The 18,724-nt window shown below is 45.4% G+C and overlaps 1 protein-coding gene across 2 annotated transcripts in view; it reads right to left on the minus strand.

Annotated features, from left to right (window-relative positions):
• The window catches only part of LOC115466843 (AT-rich interactive domain-containing protein 1B-like), a 1,026,314-nt gene that overhangs the window by 245,941 nt on the left and 761,649 nt on the right, over positions 1 to 18,724 (minus strand). For both annotated transcript variants that reach the window (XM_030198387.1, XM_030198389.1), the window contains exon 7: positions 6,217 to 6,396. In XM_030198387.1, the coding sequence (XP_030054247.1) occupies positions 6,217 to 6,396 (180 nt within the window). The remainder of the gene's footprint in view (positions 1 to 6,216; positions 6,397 to 18,724) is intronic.

Below are 18,724 nucleotides of genomic sequence, written 5' to 3' on the forward strand. Positions count from 1 at the left end.
GCCCTCCCCCCAATCCAGGAGGAAGGCATCCGATGCCAGTCTGCCGTGGGCCTGAAGCCTGGAACAGAACTGAGGGACTTTGTGGTTTGCTCGAGATGCAAAGAGATCCACCAAGGGGGTGCCCCACGCTTGGAAGATCTGGCGCACCACTCGGGAGTTGAGCGACCACTCGTCAGGTTGCATAATCCTGCTCAGTCTGTCGGCCAGACTGTTGTTTACGCCTGCCAGATATGTGGCTTGGAGCACCATGCCGTGACGGCGAGCCCAGAGCCACATGCTGACGGCTTCCTGACAAAGGGGGCGAGATCCGGTGCCCCCCTGCTTGTTGACATAGTACATGGCAACCTGGTTGTCTGTCTGAATTTGGATAATTTTGTGGGGCAGCCGATCTCTGAAAGCCTTCAGAGCGTTCCAGATTGCTCGCAACTCCAGAAGATTGATCTGTAGATCGCGTTCCTGGAGGGACCAGCTTCCTTGGGTGTGAAGCCCATCGACATGAGCTCCCCATCCCAGGAGAGACGCATCCGTGGTCAGCACTTTTTGTGGCTGAAGAATTTGGAAGGGACGTCCCAGAGTCAAATTGGACCAAATCGCCCACCAATACAGGGATTCGAGAAAACTCGTGGACAGGTGGATGACGTCCTCTAGATCCCCAGCAGCCTGAAACCACTGGGAAGCTAGGGTCCATTGAGCAGATCTCATGTGAAGGCGGGCCATGGGAGTCACATGAACTGTGGAGGCCATGTGGCCCAGCAATCTCAACATCTGCCGAGCTGTGATCTGCTGGAACGTTCGCACCCTGGAGACGAGGGACAACAAGTTGTTGGCTCTCGTCTCTGGGAGATAGGCACGAGCCGTCCGAGAATCCAGCAGAGCTCCTATGAATTCGAGTCTCTGTGCTGGAAGAAGATGGGACTTTGGGTAATTTATCACAAACCCCAGTAGCTCCAGGAGGCGAATAGTCATCTGCATGGACTGCAGGGCTCCTGCCTCGGACGTGTTCTTCACCAGCCAATCGTCGAGATATGGGAACACGTGCACCCCCAGCCTGCGAAGTGCTGCTGCTACTACAGCCAAGCACTTTGTGAACACCCTGGGCGCAGAGGCGAGCCCAAAGGGTAGCACACAGTACTGGAAGTGACGTGTGCCCAGCTGAAATCGCAGATACTGTCTGTGAGCTGGCAGTATCGGGATGTGTGTATAGGCATCCTTCAAGTCCAGAGAGCATAGCCAATCATTTTCCTGAATCATGGGAAGGAGGGTGCCCAGGGAAAGCATCCTGAACTTTTCTTTTACGAGATATTTGTTCAGGGCCCTTAGGTCTAGGATGGGACGCATCCCCCCTGTTTTCTTTTCCACAAGGAAGTACCTGGAATAGAATCCCAGCCCTTCTTGCCCGGATGGCACGGGCTCGACCGCATTGGCGCTGAGAAGGGCGGAGAGTTCCTCTGCAAGTACCTGCTTGTGCTGGAAGCTGTAAGACTGAGCTCCCGGTGGACAATTTGGAGGTTTTGAGGCCAAATTTAGGGTGTATCCTTGTCGGACTATTTGCAGAACCCACTGATCGGAGGTTATGAGAGGCCACCTTTGGTGAAAAGCTTTCAACCTCCCCCCGACCGGCAGGTCGCCCGGCACTGACACTTGGATGTCGGCTATGCTCTGCTGGAGCCAGTCAAAAGCTCGCCCTTTGCTTTTGCTGGGGCGCCGCGGGGCCTTGCTGAGGCGCACGCTGCTGACGAGAGCGAGCGCGCTGGGGCTTAGCCTGGGCCGCAGGCTGTCGAGAAGGAGGATTGTGTTGGATTATTTGTAGTAAATAATTAGCAGATTTTAGTACACACAGCTTCAGCTTTAGAAATGTTAATTTCTTTCTTCATCTCTCTCTCATTCACCCCTGAATAATTCACTGCTGAGTCACTTTAAAGTTGAAGTAACAAAACATCTGTTTACTCACAGTTTGTAGTTAGATTATAATCAGACAGGCTTATATATACATATTACTATACATTTGTATTATCAGCTCCTTCCATGTGCTTAGATGGTAATGGATGCTCACACCACCATAGATCCTCTCAGGTTAGGAGAGATCATGAGCTCCATGTGCTCCATGTGCTGCATCTGCTGTGTCTGACCCCCACAGGAAGTTGCATAGCTGTGTGACCTCTCTAAGTAATTCACATCAGAGGTCACAGAGTAATCACAGAGAAATAATAGGTGACAGGCAATGCATGTAAAAATACAATACATTCCAACAGATTGTACCTACGCTTGCCAGAAGAGTAGGGAACAGTCCTCCTTCCCCCCAAAAATCTTCTACCTGTAGAGGTAGATGCTGAAGGCTGCCGGCGGGAGAACTTGTCGAATGCGGTATCCCGCTGGTGGAGATGCTCTACCACCTGCTCGACCTTCTCTCCAAAAATATTGTCCGCACGGCAAGGCGAGTCCGCAATCCGCTGCTGGAGTCTATTCTCCAGGTCGGAGGCACGCAGCCATGAGAGCCTGCGCATCACCACACCTTGAGCAGCGGCCCTGGACGCAACATCAAAGGTGTCATACACCCCTCTGGCCAGGAATTTTCTGCACGCCTTCAGCTGCCTGACCACCTCCTGAAAAGGCTTGGCTTGCTCCGGGGGAAGCGCATCAACCAAGCCCGCCAACTGCCGCACATTGTTCCGCATGTGTATGCTCGTGTAGAGCTGGTAAGACTGGATTTTGGCCATGAGCATAGAAGAATGGTAGGCCTTCCTCCCAAAGGAGTCTAAGGTTTTAGAGTCTTTGCCCAGGGGCGCCGAAGCATGCTCCCTAGAACTCTTAGCCTTCTTTAGGGCCAGATCCACAACTCCAGAGTCATGAGGCAACTGAGTGCGCATCAGCTCTGGGTCCCCATGAATCCGGTACTGGGACTCGATCTTCTTGGGAATGTGGGGATTACTTAATGGTTTGGTCCAGTTCGCAAGCAATGTCTTTTTCAGGACATGGTGCAAGGGAACAGTGGACGCTTCCTTAGGTGGAGAAGGATAGTCCAGGAGCTCAAACATTTCAGCCCTGGGCTCGTCCTCCACAACCACCGGGAAGGGGATGGCCGTAGACATCTCCCGGACAAAGGAAGCGAAAGACAGACTCTCAGGAGGAGAAAGCTGTCTTTCAGGGGAGGGAGTGGGATCAGAAGGAAGACCCTCAGACTCCTCGTCAGAGAAATATCTGGGGTCCTCCTCTTCCTCCCACGAGGCCTCACCTTCGGTGTCAGACACAAGTTCACGAACCTGTGTCTGCAACCTCGCCCGGCTCGACTCAGTGGAGCCACGTCCACGATGGGGGCGTCGAGAGGTAGACTCCCTGGCCCGCATCGGCGAAGCTCCCTCCGCCGACGTAGTCGGGGAGCCTTCCTGGGAGGTGGCCGCAGTCGGCACCGCACGCGGTACCGACGTCGGGGACCTCACCCCGGGCGATGGGCCAGCCGGCGCCACGCTCGACGGTACCGGTGGCGCAAGCACCGCCGGTACCGGAGGGGTAGGGCGCAACAGCTCTCCCAGAATCTCTGGAAGAACGGCCCGGAGGCTCTCGTTCAGAGCGGCTGCAGAGAAAGGCATAGAGGTCGATGCAGGCGTCGACGTCAGAACCTGTTCCGGGCTGTCCAGAGTGGAGCGCATCGGCACCTCCTGAACAGAGGGTGAGCGGTCCTCTCGGTGCCGATGCCTGCTGGGTGCCGACTCCCTCGGCGACCCAGAGCTCTCGGTGCCGACGCGGGGAGGAGACCGGTGTCGATGCTTCTTCGATTTCTTCCGAAGCATGTCACCGGAGCTCCCCGGCACCGACGAGGAGGACGTAGAATCCAGCCGTCGCTTCCTCGGGGCCGAGGTCGAAGGAGGTCGATCTCGGGGGGACTGTACCGCAGGAGCCCTCAGGGTAGGGGGAGACCCACCCGAAGGCTCACCGCCACCAGCAGGGGAATGGACAGCCCTCACCTGCACTCCTGACGATGCACCACCGTCCGACGACATCAGCAGACGAGGTCCCGGTACCACCGACGTCGATGCAGCTATCCGATGTCTCGGCGCCGATGCAGAGGGCCGATGCCTCGATGCACTCGATGCACTGGCGGCCGAGGATGAAGGTCTGGACGCTGACGACGTCGATGCACTCGATGACCCCGGTGTCGATGCCGACGAAAAGCCCGAGAACAAAACGTTCCACTGGGCCAATCTCGCTACCTGAGTCCACCTTTGTAACAGGGAACACAGACTACAGTTCTGAGGACGGTGCTCGGCCCCCAGACACTGAAGACATGACGAGTGCCTATCAGTGAGCGAGATTACCCGGGCGCACTGGGTGCACTTTTTGAAGCCGCTGGAAGGCTTCGATGTCATGGGCGGAAAAATCACGCCGGCGAAATCAAAATCCGAAATGACGGAAGTGAGCACCAAAACTTTGAGGGAGAAAAAATCTCGACCGAGGCCGAAAAGAGGCCTACCCCGACAACGAAAGAAAACTTACCGGGGCAAAATCTGAAAAATACGGGAAGGGGCACACGAAACCCAAGAGGGCTTCCGGAGAACTTCCCAAACAGTTTTTAGGATTTTCCGAAGAAAACACGTCGAAAAAGGACGCGCGAGGTCGACTCTCCGGGGCTCGACACGGCGAAAACACGACCGTACCGAGTGCGGACGAAAGAAGACTGACCGGCTCGAGCCGGTTTCGGGCGGGAAGACGGCCGCGCATGCGCGGTGCGCACGGGCGCGCGAGGGCTAGCAAAGGACTTTGCTAGTGAAGATTCCGATTGGAGGGGCTGCCGTGGACATCACCCATCAGTGAGAACAAGCAGCCTGCTTGTCCTCGGAGAATGTAAGCTATGACCCTGCAGGAGCTAGCCAGTGGAAAACCTTGTTACACCAAACAAACATTTTTGTGTTTATTTTTTATTTCCCCCACTTGTGAATGAAACAGGACCCCTACCTGATACTGCAATAAATAATATTTTCCTCTACCTGCACTTATGTGGCTCCGATTTGTCCTGGCTCCAAAACTGCCCTTGTTCACGTTACCACAAGTAACAATGGAGGTGGGGGCTCACAATTTCCTCCATTTGTACCCCATGGAGAGTTCCCCCCCCCCCCATTCACAACCTGCAGCACTCACATTTAATCGAGCCAGATGACCAGACACATCAGCTCTTTTTAGGACTGCTCCTTCCAAGGGGAACAACTCTGCGAACAGTGAACTCCCAGCCAGTACAAGCAAGCCCAGAGTTCTTCTGTGCCTAGCTTACTCTGTTCTTCCACCAGCAGTCTCCTTCCGAGTTGCAAAAGCGCCATTCGGTTCACGGGGCTCAAAGAAACCCTGTCTCTATTGCTGCTGAGAGCTATTGCTGACAGCATTTGGGTAGAACAGACCCCGCTGTGACTCCAAAGCTATCAAGCTTGGTATGCCAAATTGGAGTTACTCAACTAGGTGCCGGGAGTGATGCTTTTGACATTCCCCTCCTCTTGTCCATACACAAGCAAAAGAAGCAAATTCAGAGAAGCAGCAGGTATGTCTTATTCCCTCAATGCCCTCCTGGATCTGCCCTAATGTGAAACTTAACCGTAATACCATATTTTCACTAAAAATTGTATTGCTTAGTTAAGTAACTGCCAGTCAATCTTTCCTACAAATTCTTTAAGATGCAGATCCAAATTTGTGAAAGATGACAATTTTAGTATACTGTCACAAATGAACTAACCTTAAATAGGTTCTGATTTGACATTTGCAGTGAGGCTATCAAGCGAATTAAGAGTGTTAGAGATCCCAATTGTAATATCAAAACCAATAAGAGTTAATCAAATTCATGAGTTTGAGGTAATCTGTGGTTCTGTTGCTGAAATACTGCTCCCAGATCAGGAACATAAGAAAGTAGCTAATTCAGAAATATGAATAGCTACAATTTAACAGCAGTATGTCTGATACAATACCTTGTTATTGGCCACATGCAAGTCTGAAATAATAGAGTAAACAGAAGAGCGGCTTTCTTATAATTCATGAGACAAAATAAATTCAGCTCAATTGTATAGCTCCACCAATAATGTGGCACATATGAAATATTATAAATTAGTATTTACAGATAAGGCTTTGTAAAACCGTTCCCACTACAAACTCTATTGTTTGAAGAAAGATATTAGAAAACACAATTTCTATTATTTTTGTAATGCATATTTAATGCTACAGATTGTTATATATTTTTACCTTGTGGTCCAAATGAACTCATCTGAGGCCCATATGTACCACTAGAATTACTTTGTTGGAAGCTAGTAATCCCAGGGTGCATTTGACTTCCAGGTGATGGATGAGGAGACATAGAAGGCCCTGTCTGTTGTGATCCATACTGGGATATCTGAGGGTTCCTCTGCATGCCGGACATAAAACCTAAAGAAAAAAAATGCTAGAGTCTGTATTTGTGTATTTTGTAAATTTAACACAAATGTTTATACAACTTGAAATTATCAGGGAGAGGAAATACCTTGTTTTGAACCATTTTGCAAAATGTAGCTAGTGCAGTAATGGTACATTTCAATTCCATAGTTACCAATTACACCATTTTGAACAGTTTACTAGACATAATCATGTACCATGCATATAGAGTACTGCAAATATATCATGGGAGGGACAGAAGAATTCTTACATATTAAAACAGAAAATATAGCCCAGAGGGTCTCGATAGCTTCACACATCTCTTAGGTTTGTAACAGTATTTAATCAACCCAAAACCCCCTTCCCCATAAAGTGCTACTTTAATTATACAGAAAAAGCTCAGTAACGGCTGACTTAAAATATAGTCCTACCCAGCTTCCAGTTCACAAGGCAGGTGACAAGATAATTATTTTGGTAGCTGCCTAATTACTAAGTAATCTGTAGAAATATGCAATTGCAATGTTTCAACATGATATTTATGAGATAAATCTCACGTTGTTAACAAGAGAAGAACACCTTCTATGATACCTGTGAAATCAAGAGTGGAACTGCTTCTAGTCAATTTGAGAAATGTAATAGGAAATAGAAATGTAATAAATGTAATATTTAATAAAAATGTAATAAATAGTTTTTCAATTTAAATGTTTTTATTGAAGTATACAAACAATACCTTTCAAATTCTCTCTTTCTAATAGAGCGTCAATGGAACTATGCACAGATAAACAGGCTTTCAACTTTTCATTTATTCATAAAAACAAAGCTACCCCCCCCCCCCAAGTGGATCTCTCCAGATTGTTTACTATTAATTAACCCCCTCTTCTTAGGGCTATCTTGGACTGCTGGAAAAGGTTGCAAGTGTCCTGGCTGAGAAGAGTAAACACAGTGAAGATGATGGTTTTGCATAAATATTTATTTGACAGTTTACCACTACCAATCTTAAAGCCTTTCTTAATCAAATTACAAAAAGTTTTTTTTTCTTCTATTTGGAAAGACAAACCCCCAAGAGTACAGAGGGACAGAATGTGCCCAATTTGATTGGCTACTATCAGGCCACACAACTTAAAGCTCTACTCGAATGGACTGCATTCCCTGATAAAAAAAAAATGGGTTCATTTAGAACTGGCATTGATGGGACCACATTTCTTACAAATATTGTCATGGTTACCATTGAGGGAGAACTGGGCTTCTATTGGCACTGCGTATACGCTTGCTATATGGCACGTGGTGCAGACTAGATTTTTCCCAAATCAGTTCTACTTGTATAACATGTCCATACAGTACGCTCCAGGTTTCAAGCCGGGGAGCAATGGATAGGTCCTGGTCTTAATCATTGGGACAATTAATAATTGATAAGAATCTTATACCTTTTGTGGCCCGTCCAGGGTGAGTTTGGTTTAGAGGCTCATGACTATTTTTATTACTGCCAACTCAAGGACTTTATGATTAAGAAGGAACTGCCTCATTAGGAGCGAGAGAACTTTCCTTTGTTGAAAATTTTTTGTAAGTGGATAGGAAGCGGACTTCTCTCTCAACTTTAAGGCATTTCTTTTGTGCATATACTTAGTGCGTATTTACGAGGAGAAATGGGAGTCCCTATTAGGGCATTAACTGGATAGAGCACAATGGGAGGCTGTCTAAAGGAATCTTTTAAAACCTTCATTGGTATTATATTCCTGCTGAACTACAGCAAATTTTTAAGTTAGGCAATCGTGCTTGTTGGAGATATAGTCAGCCAGGCACCTTTGCCCATATTTGGTGGGATTGTTCTAAAGCTCAGGAATATCGTGCTATTTGTCTGTCCTAATTAGATTGTAAGCTCTGTCTAGCAGAGACGGTCTCTTCATGTTCAAGAGTACAGCACTGTGTACATCTAGTAGCGCTATAGAAATGATAAGTAGTAGTAGTAGTAGTATTGATAAATGGTTATGCAACTGTTGAAAGATGTTTTAAATGTTCCAATACCTATGTCAATATATACTTTGTTATTGAATGGTTCCCCACAAGGAACTGACACGACACCCAGAAATTTGTGGTTTTAGTTGCCACAGCAGCCAGGATATGATTGGTGTCATACTGGATACGAAAGGCAATTCCACTAGGAGAGCAGCTCCTAACTTAACTCAACTACGTATTGTTGATGACAAAATTGATTGCTTTGAAGAATGGCAGCATGGGTGCCTATCGGAAGGTATAGCAACCATATAAAGCATGGAGGAGCTTCCTGTCTTGACTTAGTTTTTGTAATTAGTTCTAGCATCCTTGAAATGGGGGGGGGGGTTATATTTTTGTCTTCAACTGTACTCTGGGTTCCTTTATTATTAAGGGGCGGGGATGATTTCATTGGACTTTTGGTTATTATAATGTTCTTTTATGACTCCTCCCTCGGAGTGAGACTGAGAGGGGGTTTTCTTCAGCGTTGATGTTATTTATCATTTTAGCCTGTAATGCAGTTCATGCTAATAAAATAAAATGATATTTAAAAAAAACAACCTAAAATCCAAGTTGCAACATCTGAGCATGTAGCCTTTAATGTAGGCAAGGTACAGTACAAAATTATGGTGCATTGTGGGATTTTCTGCAATATCAGCTAAGCAAAAGACAAAAGACACACAGGAAGTTAAAAAGGCTGAAAAACAAGGAGGCATACTTCTCAGTATACACAAACTAATCAGAAGGAAATGCCGGGACCCCACTTCAAGGCTCAGATGAAGCTCATACATATTTAACAGGACAGTAGAATTTTCACTTTTCCATCTAAAACAACAACATAAAGTGTGGCTTTTAGCTGCATAAGTAAAGAAACCGCAGGAGGCGTACATAATCAAACATATGATGGAGGATGATAATTGGCCCTGCATTACAAGCAAAGGCATCTTAAGGAAATTTCAAGAACTCTACTCCTGATTATACACATCAAAGTGTCATAAACAACCAGACAATATAGACAAATGTTTGCAGCAATGGAACTGCTGAGACTGTGACAAGAACTGCAGGAGTCACTGGGGAGGCCTATCTCTGAGATAGATGGTGTCTTTATTGCCTGTCCTAACAGAAAAGCCCTAAGTATGGATGGTTTCCAAGTTAATTTTACAAATGCTTCTGTGAAGAGCTGTCTCTAGTCCTCCTACAGGTTTTCAATAAAGCAGAATAAATGGGGATATTTGCCAGGTATAATCCACAGGCATCACAAAAAGCCAGAGATTCTGCTAGCGTTCAAAGTTCTAGGCAAATGGTAACATTTAGTCATACCTGTTAACCTCCTTTCCTTTAGTCTGGCTGTACCATTCTAATTATTTGGGGTGTCATCCCTGCCTACCCGCAGACAGAGGTAGAAAACTGACTTTTTCAGTGGCATCACCAGTATAAAGGGGCTGGTGCTCAGTAGAAAATTCCAGTATACCTCTGCAAAAAGCAGCAGAAAGTCATATAAACCATATTCATGCCAAATCAACCACTGCAGCTATAAAGCGATACGGAATCAAAAAATTCTCCTTTGTTTTTTCCCTTAAGAACCCCGCTGAAGAGAAAGATAGAGATCTCTGAGTCCCATCAAACATCTTCTGAGGAAGGGTCTCAGAATGGTACAGTCGGATTAAAGGAAAGGAAATTAACAGGTATGACTAAATGTCACTTTCCTTTGCGTCCTGGCTGTGCTGTTCTGAACTATTTGGGATGTACCCAAGCAGAACTCACTGGACTGGGGAAGACAAGGCCCCCTGAATGACAGCTCTGCCAAAGTCTGAATGGGCTCTAGCCAGCACATCTATTTAGTAATGCTTAGTAAAGGAGTGAAGCAATGACTAAGTCGTTGACCCACAGATATTTTCTGGGGAGATCACTCAGGCTCAAGTGGTCACTTGCACCCAAGTGGAGTGTGACCTCAACCTGCAAATGTAGGCCACCTCAATGGGCACGTTCATCCAGTGCAAAATTGAGGCCTTAGACTCCACCTGGCCCCTACAAGGACCTTGGGAAAGTACAAAAAGAGATTTGAGAACCAGAATTTCTTTGTCTCCTGCAAATATCTGAGCAGAACTCTGCAGATGTCCAGCTTATAGAGCCTCTTGGCTGTCGAGTCTGACCCCTGATCAACAAAGGCAGGCAAACACACCTCCTAGTTTGCATGAAAGGGGAAGATCACCTTGGAAGAAAGGAAATAACAGTGCAAATGGTCACAGAGTCCTCTGAGAAGGACAGACAGGGGTCCTGACAAGACAAGACCTGAAGCTCCAACACCCTCCTGGCTGATGAAATTGCTACCATGAAAACAGTCTTCAGGGTGAGATCCTTAATCGAAGCTGTCCTCTGAGGCTCAAAGGGCGCTCCAGAGAGGACATTCAACACTAGATTCAAATCCCAAGTGTGAAGGACTAAGCAGACCAAGAGGACACAAAAGTGAGCAGCTTCCTTCAAGAACTGAATACTGTCCCCCATAAGCAGCTAGGGAAAGTTCCAGAGTTTTACCCCAGAAGCAGAAAAGGGCCACCAGCTAAACTTTAAACGAGTTCAGTGCAAGACCATGGTCATAGCCCTGCTACAGAAACCCACGCGCCTTGGAAATCCGCACCTTCCTATGAAAAAGGGAATACTGACCATATCATGCCTCAAACACCTCCCTACAGTCTTCAGTAACAGACTGGCTAAAGTACTAAAGACAGCTTTAAACTAAATTTGCTGGGGATGGGTGAGAAAGTCAAACAATCCGCAAAGAAAGATATCAAATACCCCCATAGAAAGGGAAAAACAGGGTAACATCTGGAGAGCCTTACATACCAATGCCCGTAGTATGGTAAACAAATGCCTAAATCTAGAGGCTGAAATGAAAAAAGCCGACTTACAGTGGCAGTCACAGAGATGTGGTTCACAGAGAACCATGACTGGGATGTAGTTAATCCTGGCTATAATCTATTCAGGAAGGACAGGGTAGGAAAAAAGGGTGGAGGAGTTATATGTTAAGAATAATATCCAAGTGACAGAACTGCAGGACGTATGGGGTAAGGAAGAAGAGCTGTGGGTTAAACTGGCAAGAGGAAAAGGAAAATGTATTTACGTTGGTGTAATATACAGGTCACCTTCACAGTCAGAAGAAATGGACAGAGACTTAATAGAAGATAGCCAGGGAAGGGGAACTACTACTGATAGGAGATTTTAATATGACGGACATCGATTGGGGCAGCCCTGCTGCAGGGTCAACTAGACGCAAAGGGATCTTGGATGCTTTACAGGAAGAATGTTCAGACCTCGTGCTTACAAACGAGGACATTGTTTCTGATGTTACTGTGGAGATCATTTGGCATCTAGTGATCACCAAATGGAATGGTTCAATAATAAGACAAAGGGGGAGAGGGCTTATTTGAGATTGAAGGTCCTACATTTCAAGAGAACTAACTTTGCCGAGATGGGGGAATTTCTCAAGGAAGAGTTAGTTGGATGGGAACTGCTGAGGAAAGCAGAACAGCAGTGGGTGAAACTGAAAGGAGCTGTTTTAAAGACAACTAACCTTTATGTCAGAAAATTACATAAGAATAAAAGGAAAAGAAGGCTGCTCTGGTTCTTCAATGAAGTAGCTGAAAAGGTAAGGGGAAAGAAGATTAGCCTTCATGAGTTACAAGAGGACTCAGAAAGAGGAAGACAGGCAAAAATACATAGAAAAGCTAAGAGAAGCTGGAAAAGCTGTCAGGAAAGCGAAGAGATAAATGTAAGAAAGGATGGCTGATACGGTAAAATTGGGGGACAAGACATTTTATTACATATATAAATATAAGGAGGAAGTGCCAAAATAGCATTGTGAGGCTCAAAGCTGAGGGGGAGAAATATGTAGAAGCCGATAAGGATAAAGCTGAACTGCTTAACAATTATTTCCGTTCTGTCTTCATGGATGAAAGGTCAGGACTGCAGAAAACAAATGCTAAGGGGGTTGGTTGTGTGATAGACCGGGACCAATTCTCAGAAGACAGTGTTTGTGAGGAGCTAGCTAAACCAAAAGTAGACAAGGCGATGGGGCCTGATGGGATACATCCAAGGGTACTCAAGGAACTCACAGATATTCTGGTGGCTCTGCTGTCTGACCTCTTCAATGCCTCATTAGAGTCTGGAGTGGTCCCAGAGCACTGGAGAAGGGCGGATGTGGTCCCTCTGCACAAGAGCAGAAGTAAGGAGGAGGTTAGGAATTACAGACCAGTCAGTCTGACCTCTGTGTTGAGTAAGCTAATGGAAACGCTTCTAAAGCGAAGGATCGTGAAGTTTCTTGAATCAAATGAACTGCAGGACCCAAGGCAGCATGGCTTCACTCGAGGCAAGTTGTGTCAGACGAATCTGATTGATTTCTTTGACTGGGTGACCAAACAATTGGACGTGGAAGGGGCGGCTAGATGTGGTGTACTTAGATTTTAGCAAATTATTAAACATGGATCCACACAGGTGACTGATAAATAAACCGAGTGCCCTTGGTATGGGACCTAATGTGACTGACTGGGTTAAAAACTAGTTAAATGGGAGGAGACAAGGAGTAGTGGTAAATGGAGCTTGCTCTGAGGAAAGGGATGTTATCGGTCCTCGGGTCGGCCCTTTTTAATATCTTTGTGAGTGATATCGAGGAAAGGCTGTCTGGTAAAGTTTGTCTCTTTGCGGATGATACCAAACTCTGTAGTAGGGTTGACACCCCAGAGGGTGTACATGGCATGAAATTGGCAACTAAGATTTAATGCTAAGAAATGTAGGGTCATGCAATTGGGTTACAATAATCCAAGGAAGTGGTGCAGTATAGGGGATGAAATGCATCTCTGTACAGAAGAAGAGCGGGACTTGGGGGTGATTGTGTCTGAAGACCTTAAGGTGGCCAAGCAGGTACAAAAGGCAATGGTCAAAGCCAGAAGGATGCTTGGGTGCATAAGGAGGGGGATGACCAGCAGGAAAAATGATGTGATAGTGCCCTTGCATAAGTTTCTGGAGAGGCCCCATTTGCAGTACACTGAGTGCAATTCTGGAGACCGCACCTATAGAAAGATATAAACAGGATGGAGTCGGTCCAGAGGGCGGCTACCAAATTGGTAAATGGTCTCTGTCATAAATCAAATGGGGACAGGCTCATCAACCTCAACATGAATAAGTGGGAAGAGAGGCAGGAGAGAGGGGCTATGATAGAGACATTTATACCTCAGTGGCATTAATACACAGGTGGTGAGCCTATTTCAAATGAAGGAAAACTCTGGAATGAGAGGACATAGGATGAAGTTAAGAGGAAATAAGCTTAGAAACAATCTAAGAAAACATTATTTCACGGAAAGGGTAGTGGATGCGTGGAATGGCCTCCCGGTGGAGGGCATGGAAATGAAGAATGTATCAGAATTTAAGAAAGCTTTGGACAGGCACGCGGGATCCCTTTAGAAAAGGAGGAGCTAGTGGTTTGAGCAAAGTGGAAATTACCAAAGGCGGAAACCCTTTCCTCACTAATCGCTACCTCTTAAGGGCTAAACCATAAGCCAGAAGGAAGCTGGATCCTCTATTTCCTGCCGCCTGCATACTGACTGCCGCTTGTACCTGGATTACTCTCTTGACCTGCTGCCTGCCTGGCCGATACATTCATCACCCCACTTCCAGCTCCGTCCCGTAAGTCCTGCAGGCCACCCGCACCTAGGGGCTCAATCTCTGGGGAATGGCGGTCAGCGCAGGTGAAACCTGTGGTTGTCCAGCCACCAAGCAGAACCTGGTCTGAGTACTGAGCTCAGCAGCACTCTACTTGGTACAAGAACTCACAAGTCTGACATTTTGTGCCTGGAGCCCATTCAGTCCTAGCTATATCACTAGCTATGGACATCTATAGGAAGCCAAGGGTGGCCCATCTCAATGCTGGAAATTTACCAGTGCTATGCTGGAAGTTGAAGGCCAATGAGTGAGGTTTTTCTCGCAGGCCCTAGCCGTGTCTAAAACCAGTTGTGGCAGACACATTCCAAATACTAACATATTCAAATAAATAAATAAATAGAAAATAACGTTCTTTTTTCTACCTTTGTTGTCTGCTTATTTTATTTTTCTTATTGTGTTGGTCCCAGTCTCTGGTTTCTCCTTTACTCTTTCTACTCTTAACTGTTTTGCCAGAATCCCCTTGTCCATTTATCACTTCTTTCTCTCCATTCATCTTCTCTCTACGTCCCTATCTATCCCGGCATCTCCCGTCTTCCCACAATGTTGAGCATCTCCTATCACTGTGTCCCTATTCTTGCTCTGTCCAACATTTAACTCTTCTGTGTCCCTATGCCCCCTGCCAGCATATCTCCCTCTCTCTTCCCTCCCTCTGCCCCCCTGGGGTTCATCAAGTGTTTCTCTTCCCTTGCTCCTGTTCTGTCTCTCTTTTGCAGGACCAGCACTTCTCCCTCCTCCTTCTTTACCCACAGGTCCTGGCACCCCTCTCCTTTCTTGTCTTTCCCCCCACCCCAAGTCAAGTACCTCTTTCCCCTCTCTGTGCCCCATCTCTTCCTCACCCCCTCACTGGATCTCTCTCTTCCCTATCTGACCTCCCTGTCCAGCACCTTTCTTCCTCCTTCCCCCCCCCCCTCCGATGCAGCACCTGTCTCCCTCCTTAGCTCTGCAGGGGTCTCAAAGTGTTTGAATATCTAAAAAAAAAAGAACAAAAAGAGGTCCCCGATCCAAGATGGCCGCTAGCACTTATGGTTAACTGCACGCTCCGATTCCTCTCTGCCATTATGCCTAAACGAAGAGGGAAGAGTATTGCCCGATCTACCCCACTACCTCCCTCGATTTCCGGACCGATGGATCGGTTTGTGAGCCAGCAGGGGACTGCAATGCAGATCGGAAGAGGGCCCTCGCTGGACGCCGTTGTTTTGGAGGAGTCGATGGCGTCCTCCGGGCTGGATACAACTTTAAGCCCCGATCATAGAGCTCCGCCCCCGCAACCGCCGATCACAAGTTCGCCGCTTCAGGGAGAGCAAGGCCTGGCGCAAGAACGCACGGTATCTGCACTGGGTAATCAGTTTCAACTAGATGAGGCGCGACGAACTAGATCGAATGAAGAAACAGGGGAACGAGACGAAAGCGGAGAGCCGGTGGAAGACTGGGAAAGCATATTTCCGGCAGAGCTGTCTAACAAGCCAGTGGAGGTAACTCTAGATTCCCTTTGGGAATTAATGTCCCAATTGGGGAAATTATTTCTTGCTCAAGCAGTTAAAGGAACTCAGAAATTAAAATCCTTAGAACAAAGGGTGGAACAGAATGAAAAAACTCAACAAGTTTTGGTAACTCGTATGGATAAGTTAGAACAAGAAACAAAAAAAATTGAAAATCTTCAAATGACTATGGTAAAAGATATTACTAATTTAAGACTGAAAGCTGAAATATATGAGAACCACATGAGAAACCTTAACTTGAGATTCGTAAATTTCCCAAGAATTCAGATGATTCAACCGGCTGAAATGCTGAAAAGATATTTGCGGGAAAATCTGGGAATTCCTCAGGAGAATATTCCACCCTTTACTAAAGTTTATTATCTCCCTAACAAAAATACTACTCAACAAAATCAACAGGAACAAAGACCTGAAAATTTATCACAATTTCTAGAGACTTCAGACACTGAATTAGCCACAGCGGCCACTCTGGTGGCAACTGTGGCGTTGCAACATGATAAACAGTGGTTGTTCTCAATGTTTTTTCAACATAGGGATACACTGTTTTTGGGTTTAAAAATTTCCTTGTTTCCTGACCTCTCTAGAGAAACTCAACGTAAACGAAAACAGTTCCTTATTATGAAACCAGCAATTCAACAGCTAGGAGGGGTATTCTTTCTGAGATATCCATGTAAATGTATTGTTAGGTTTGACTCTGTTAAATATGTTTTCTTGGAACCCCACCAGCTATCGGCTTTTATTGCGTCTAAAAGATCTTCTAGATAGCTTTAGAAAAATTTAGCACTCCCTTCATAAGTGTTTTTTCTTTCTTATAACTATTTCCTTGTTTTTCCTCTTAGTTTAAAATCTTGGATCCCTTTGTTAGGACTTGAGTGTTTTGCTAGAATATTTCCATTTGGAAGAATGGTAATATTGAATTTTGCCTGTTTGATTTACAATTGTAGATGTACACTATCCTTCAAGTTGTACCTTGAATAACAGTTTGTAAAAATATAAATAATAAAAAAATTTTAAAAAAAGAACAAAAAAAGAGGACGTCACTGTTCATTATTTATGGCACTATACTGGATGAAACTTCTACCACAGATTAAAGAATTGGACATTACAATGGCAAAGGTCATTGGGAGCAGTAGATGCTCACTGTGTTACATCAGACCAGAGATGTAACTGGACTCCAGGCAAGCTGAGCTAAGAGAGTTTGATGTGTGTTGAGCTGTGGCTTACTAGGGCACATTATTCAAAGCTGCAGTTCTTTTGGTTGGAAATAAACAAATGCATTAACAAGAGCCTACACAAGGCTGTTGAACTGGATCGCAAGAACTGTCTTGAATAAAGAGATAATGGCAGTGGCATCTTAATGAAGAGGTGGATAAGCAAACTTTTCAGTGGTATCTTAGTGATACCTCCTGCATTTTTCTCCTTTGTGGCAAATACCATTAATGGTAATTCTTCAATGCCTTTCTCTTCCCAAAATGGAATCAATTGGGTATTTAAGTCTCCTTTTCTCCTTTAAACTTGTGTGCAGCACTCATAGGGCCACACTGGTAGGGAAGAGACTGATTCTCACTGAATGGATTACAAATAAAGAGCCAACATTACAGCAGTGGCGTTGCCTGATGATAGAATATATGAGATTTGAAAAGAAAATGGCAGACGGTGCAGGAGACCGGAAATTTACGGAGAAAGACTTCCATAGAATCTGGACACCATTCTGGCAGACTATCCCCTCAAAGGGCAGAGGACGCATCCTGAATATGTAAACCAGATGGTTGGACATGAGAGAAGAATTCCCTGAGAGTTTTCCCTGGGCGGGGGTGGGTAGGGAGGGAGATAGAAGAGGGAGGGGGGGAGGGATAGGGAGGGGGGATTTCTAGATTAGCAGAAAGGACAGCAACCTGCCAAGATGCATGTAACTTATGGCAAGATAAGGAATGGACTATAGTAATGTTAATAATGTTTTCATCTAGCTAATCTTCTCGTGTTCTAGGTAGTGGTAGGTGAGTTTCTTAACTAGATTAAGAGGTTTAGGGGCAATGTATTTTTGTTCTGACTATTGAAACCTAATAAACAAATTGAAAAATAAACTTGTGTGCAGCTGGATCTCAAGTATTTGTCTTCTCCCTTTCTCTTTTGGACAGAGGGGTAGACTAAAACCTCCTTCCAATACCATAATCATCTACATAAAAGAAAACCCTTCACTCTGGTCAGTGGCTGTGACTCTTACTCTACCTTCTGTTTTACCCTAAACTTACACTTTCCAAATGAAATCAACATTTAGTGGAGAAAGAGCAAAGAGCTCCTGAACTTATAGTTATTAGGGATCTCTGGGTATTATAGATCTGGGAAACCACCATTGCAGCAGCCTTCCAAGGGGGTGCTATAGCAAAAGATGCGCTCTACTCTGCTCTACCAGGAATTACTCTTCTACAAGAACATGATGTCCTAGTAGGGTTCACAGTGAGGCCCCATTAAAAGTGGAAAATGTGCAGATTTTTAAACATGTTTATCATACTTCAAAGAGCCAATGAGCAGCAGGGGATATTTGTGATTGTCTCATAGGAGGAGTCTGCTGAGCCTTAAAATAATGCTTCCCAGCCCTGCTAAAATATATTATAAAGAGCAATCCCTAAAACAGAGGAATTAAAGCATAAATAGCACTAAAACAATGATATTCTTGAATGTATTTAGTTCATCAAAGGCTTATAATCCCTGTTATGAACACGCCCCAAAGTCATCACAGTTCATTCTACAAATTCACTCCTAAAAACTGTGGTGGGAGAAGTGCCTCACTTCCACCAGGCTAATTATATAACTGTGTGTTTTTTCCTTCTCTCCTTGCAACACGATATTTAAATTAGTACGTGAAAAATCAGATCTTTTAATATAGTGTCATAGCTCAGCTAAAATGTTTTTGCTATTCTTCAGGCCACATATACAAAAAGCCAAACCTGCAGTGCCTTTGGCAATCCAACAATATATTTCACATTGGCATCTGCTATTACTCACACAGCAGCTACCTTGTTTCTTCAAACTGGTGCAACAAAAGATGTTTCTCCACATGTGTAAAGTAAAGATCATATGCTATAAAATCGCAGCCTTTTCTGTAACATACTCAGCTATTTCTAAACACAATCTTGCTCATT

The sequence above is a fragment of the Microcaecilia unicolor genome, chromosome 3 (genome assembly GCF_901765095.1).
Source record: "Microcaecilia unicolor chromosome 3, aMicUni1.1, whole genome shotgun sequence".
Taxonomy (NCBI): Eukaryota; Metazoa; Chordata; class Amphibia; order Gymnophiona; family Siphonopidae; genus Microcaecilia; species Microcaecilia unicolor.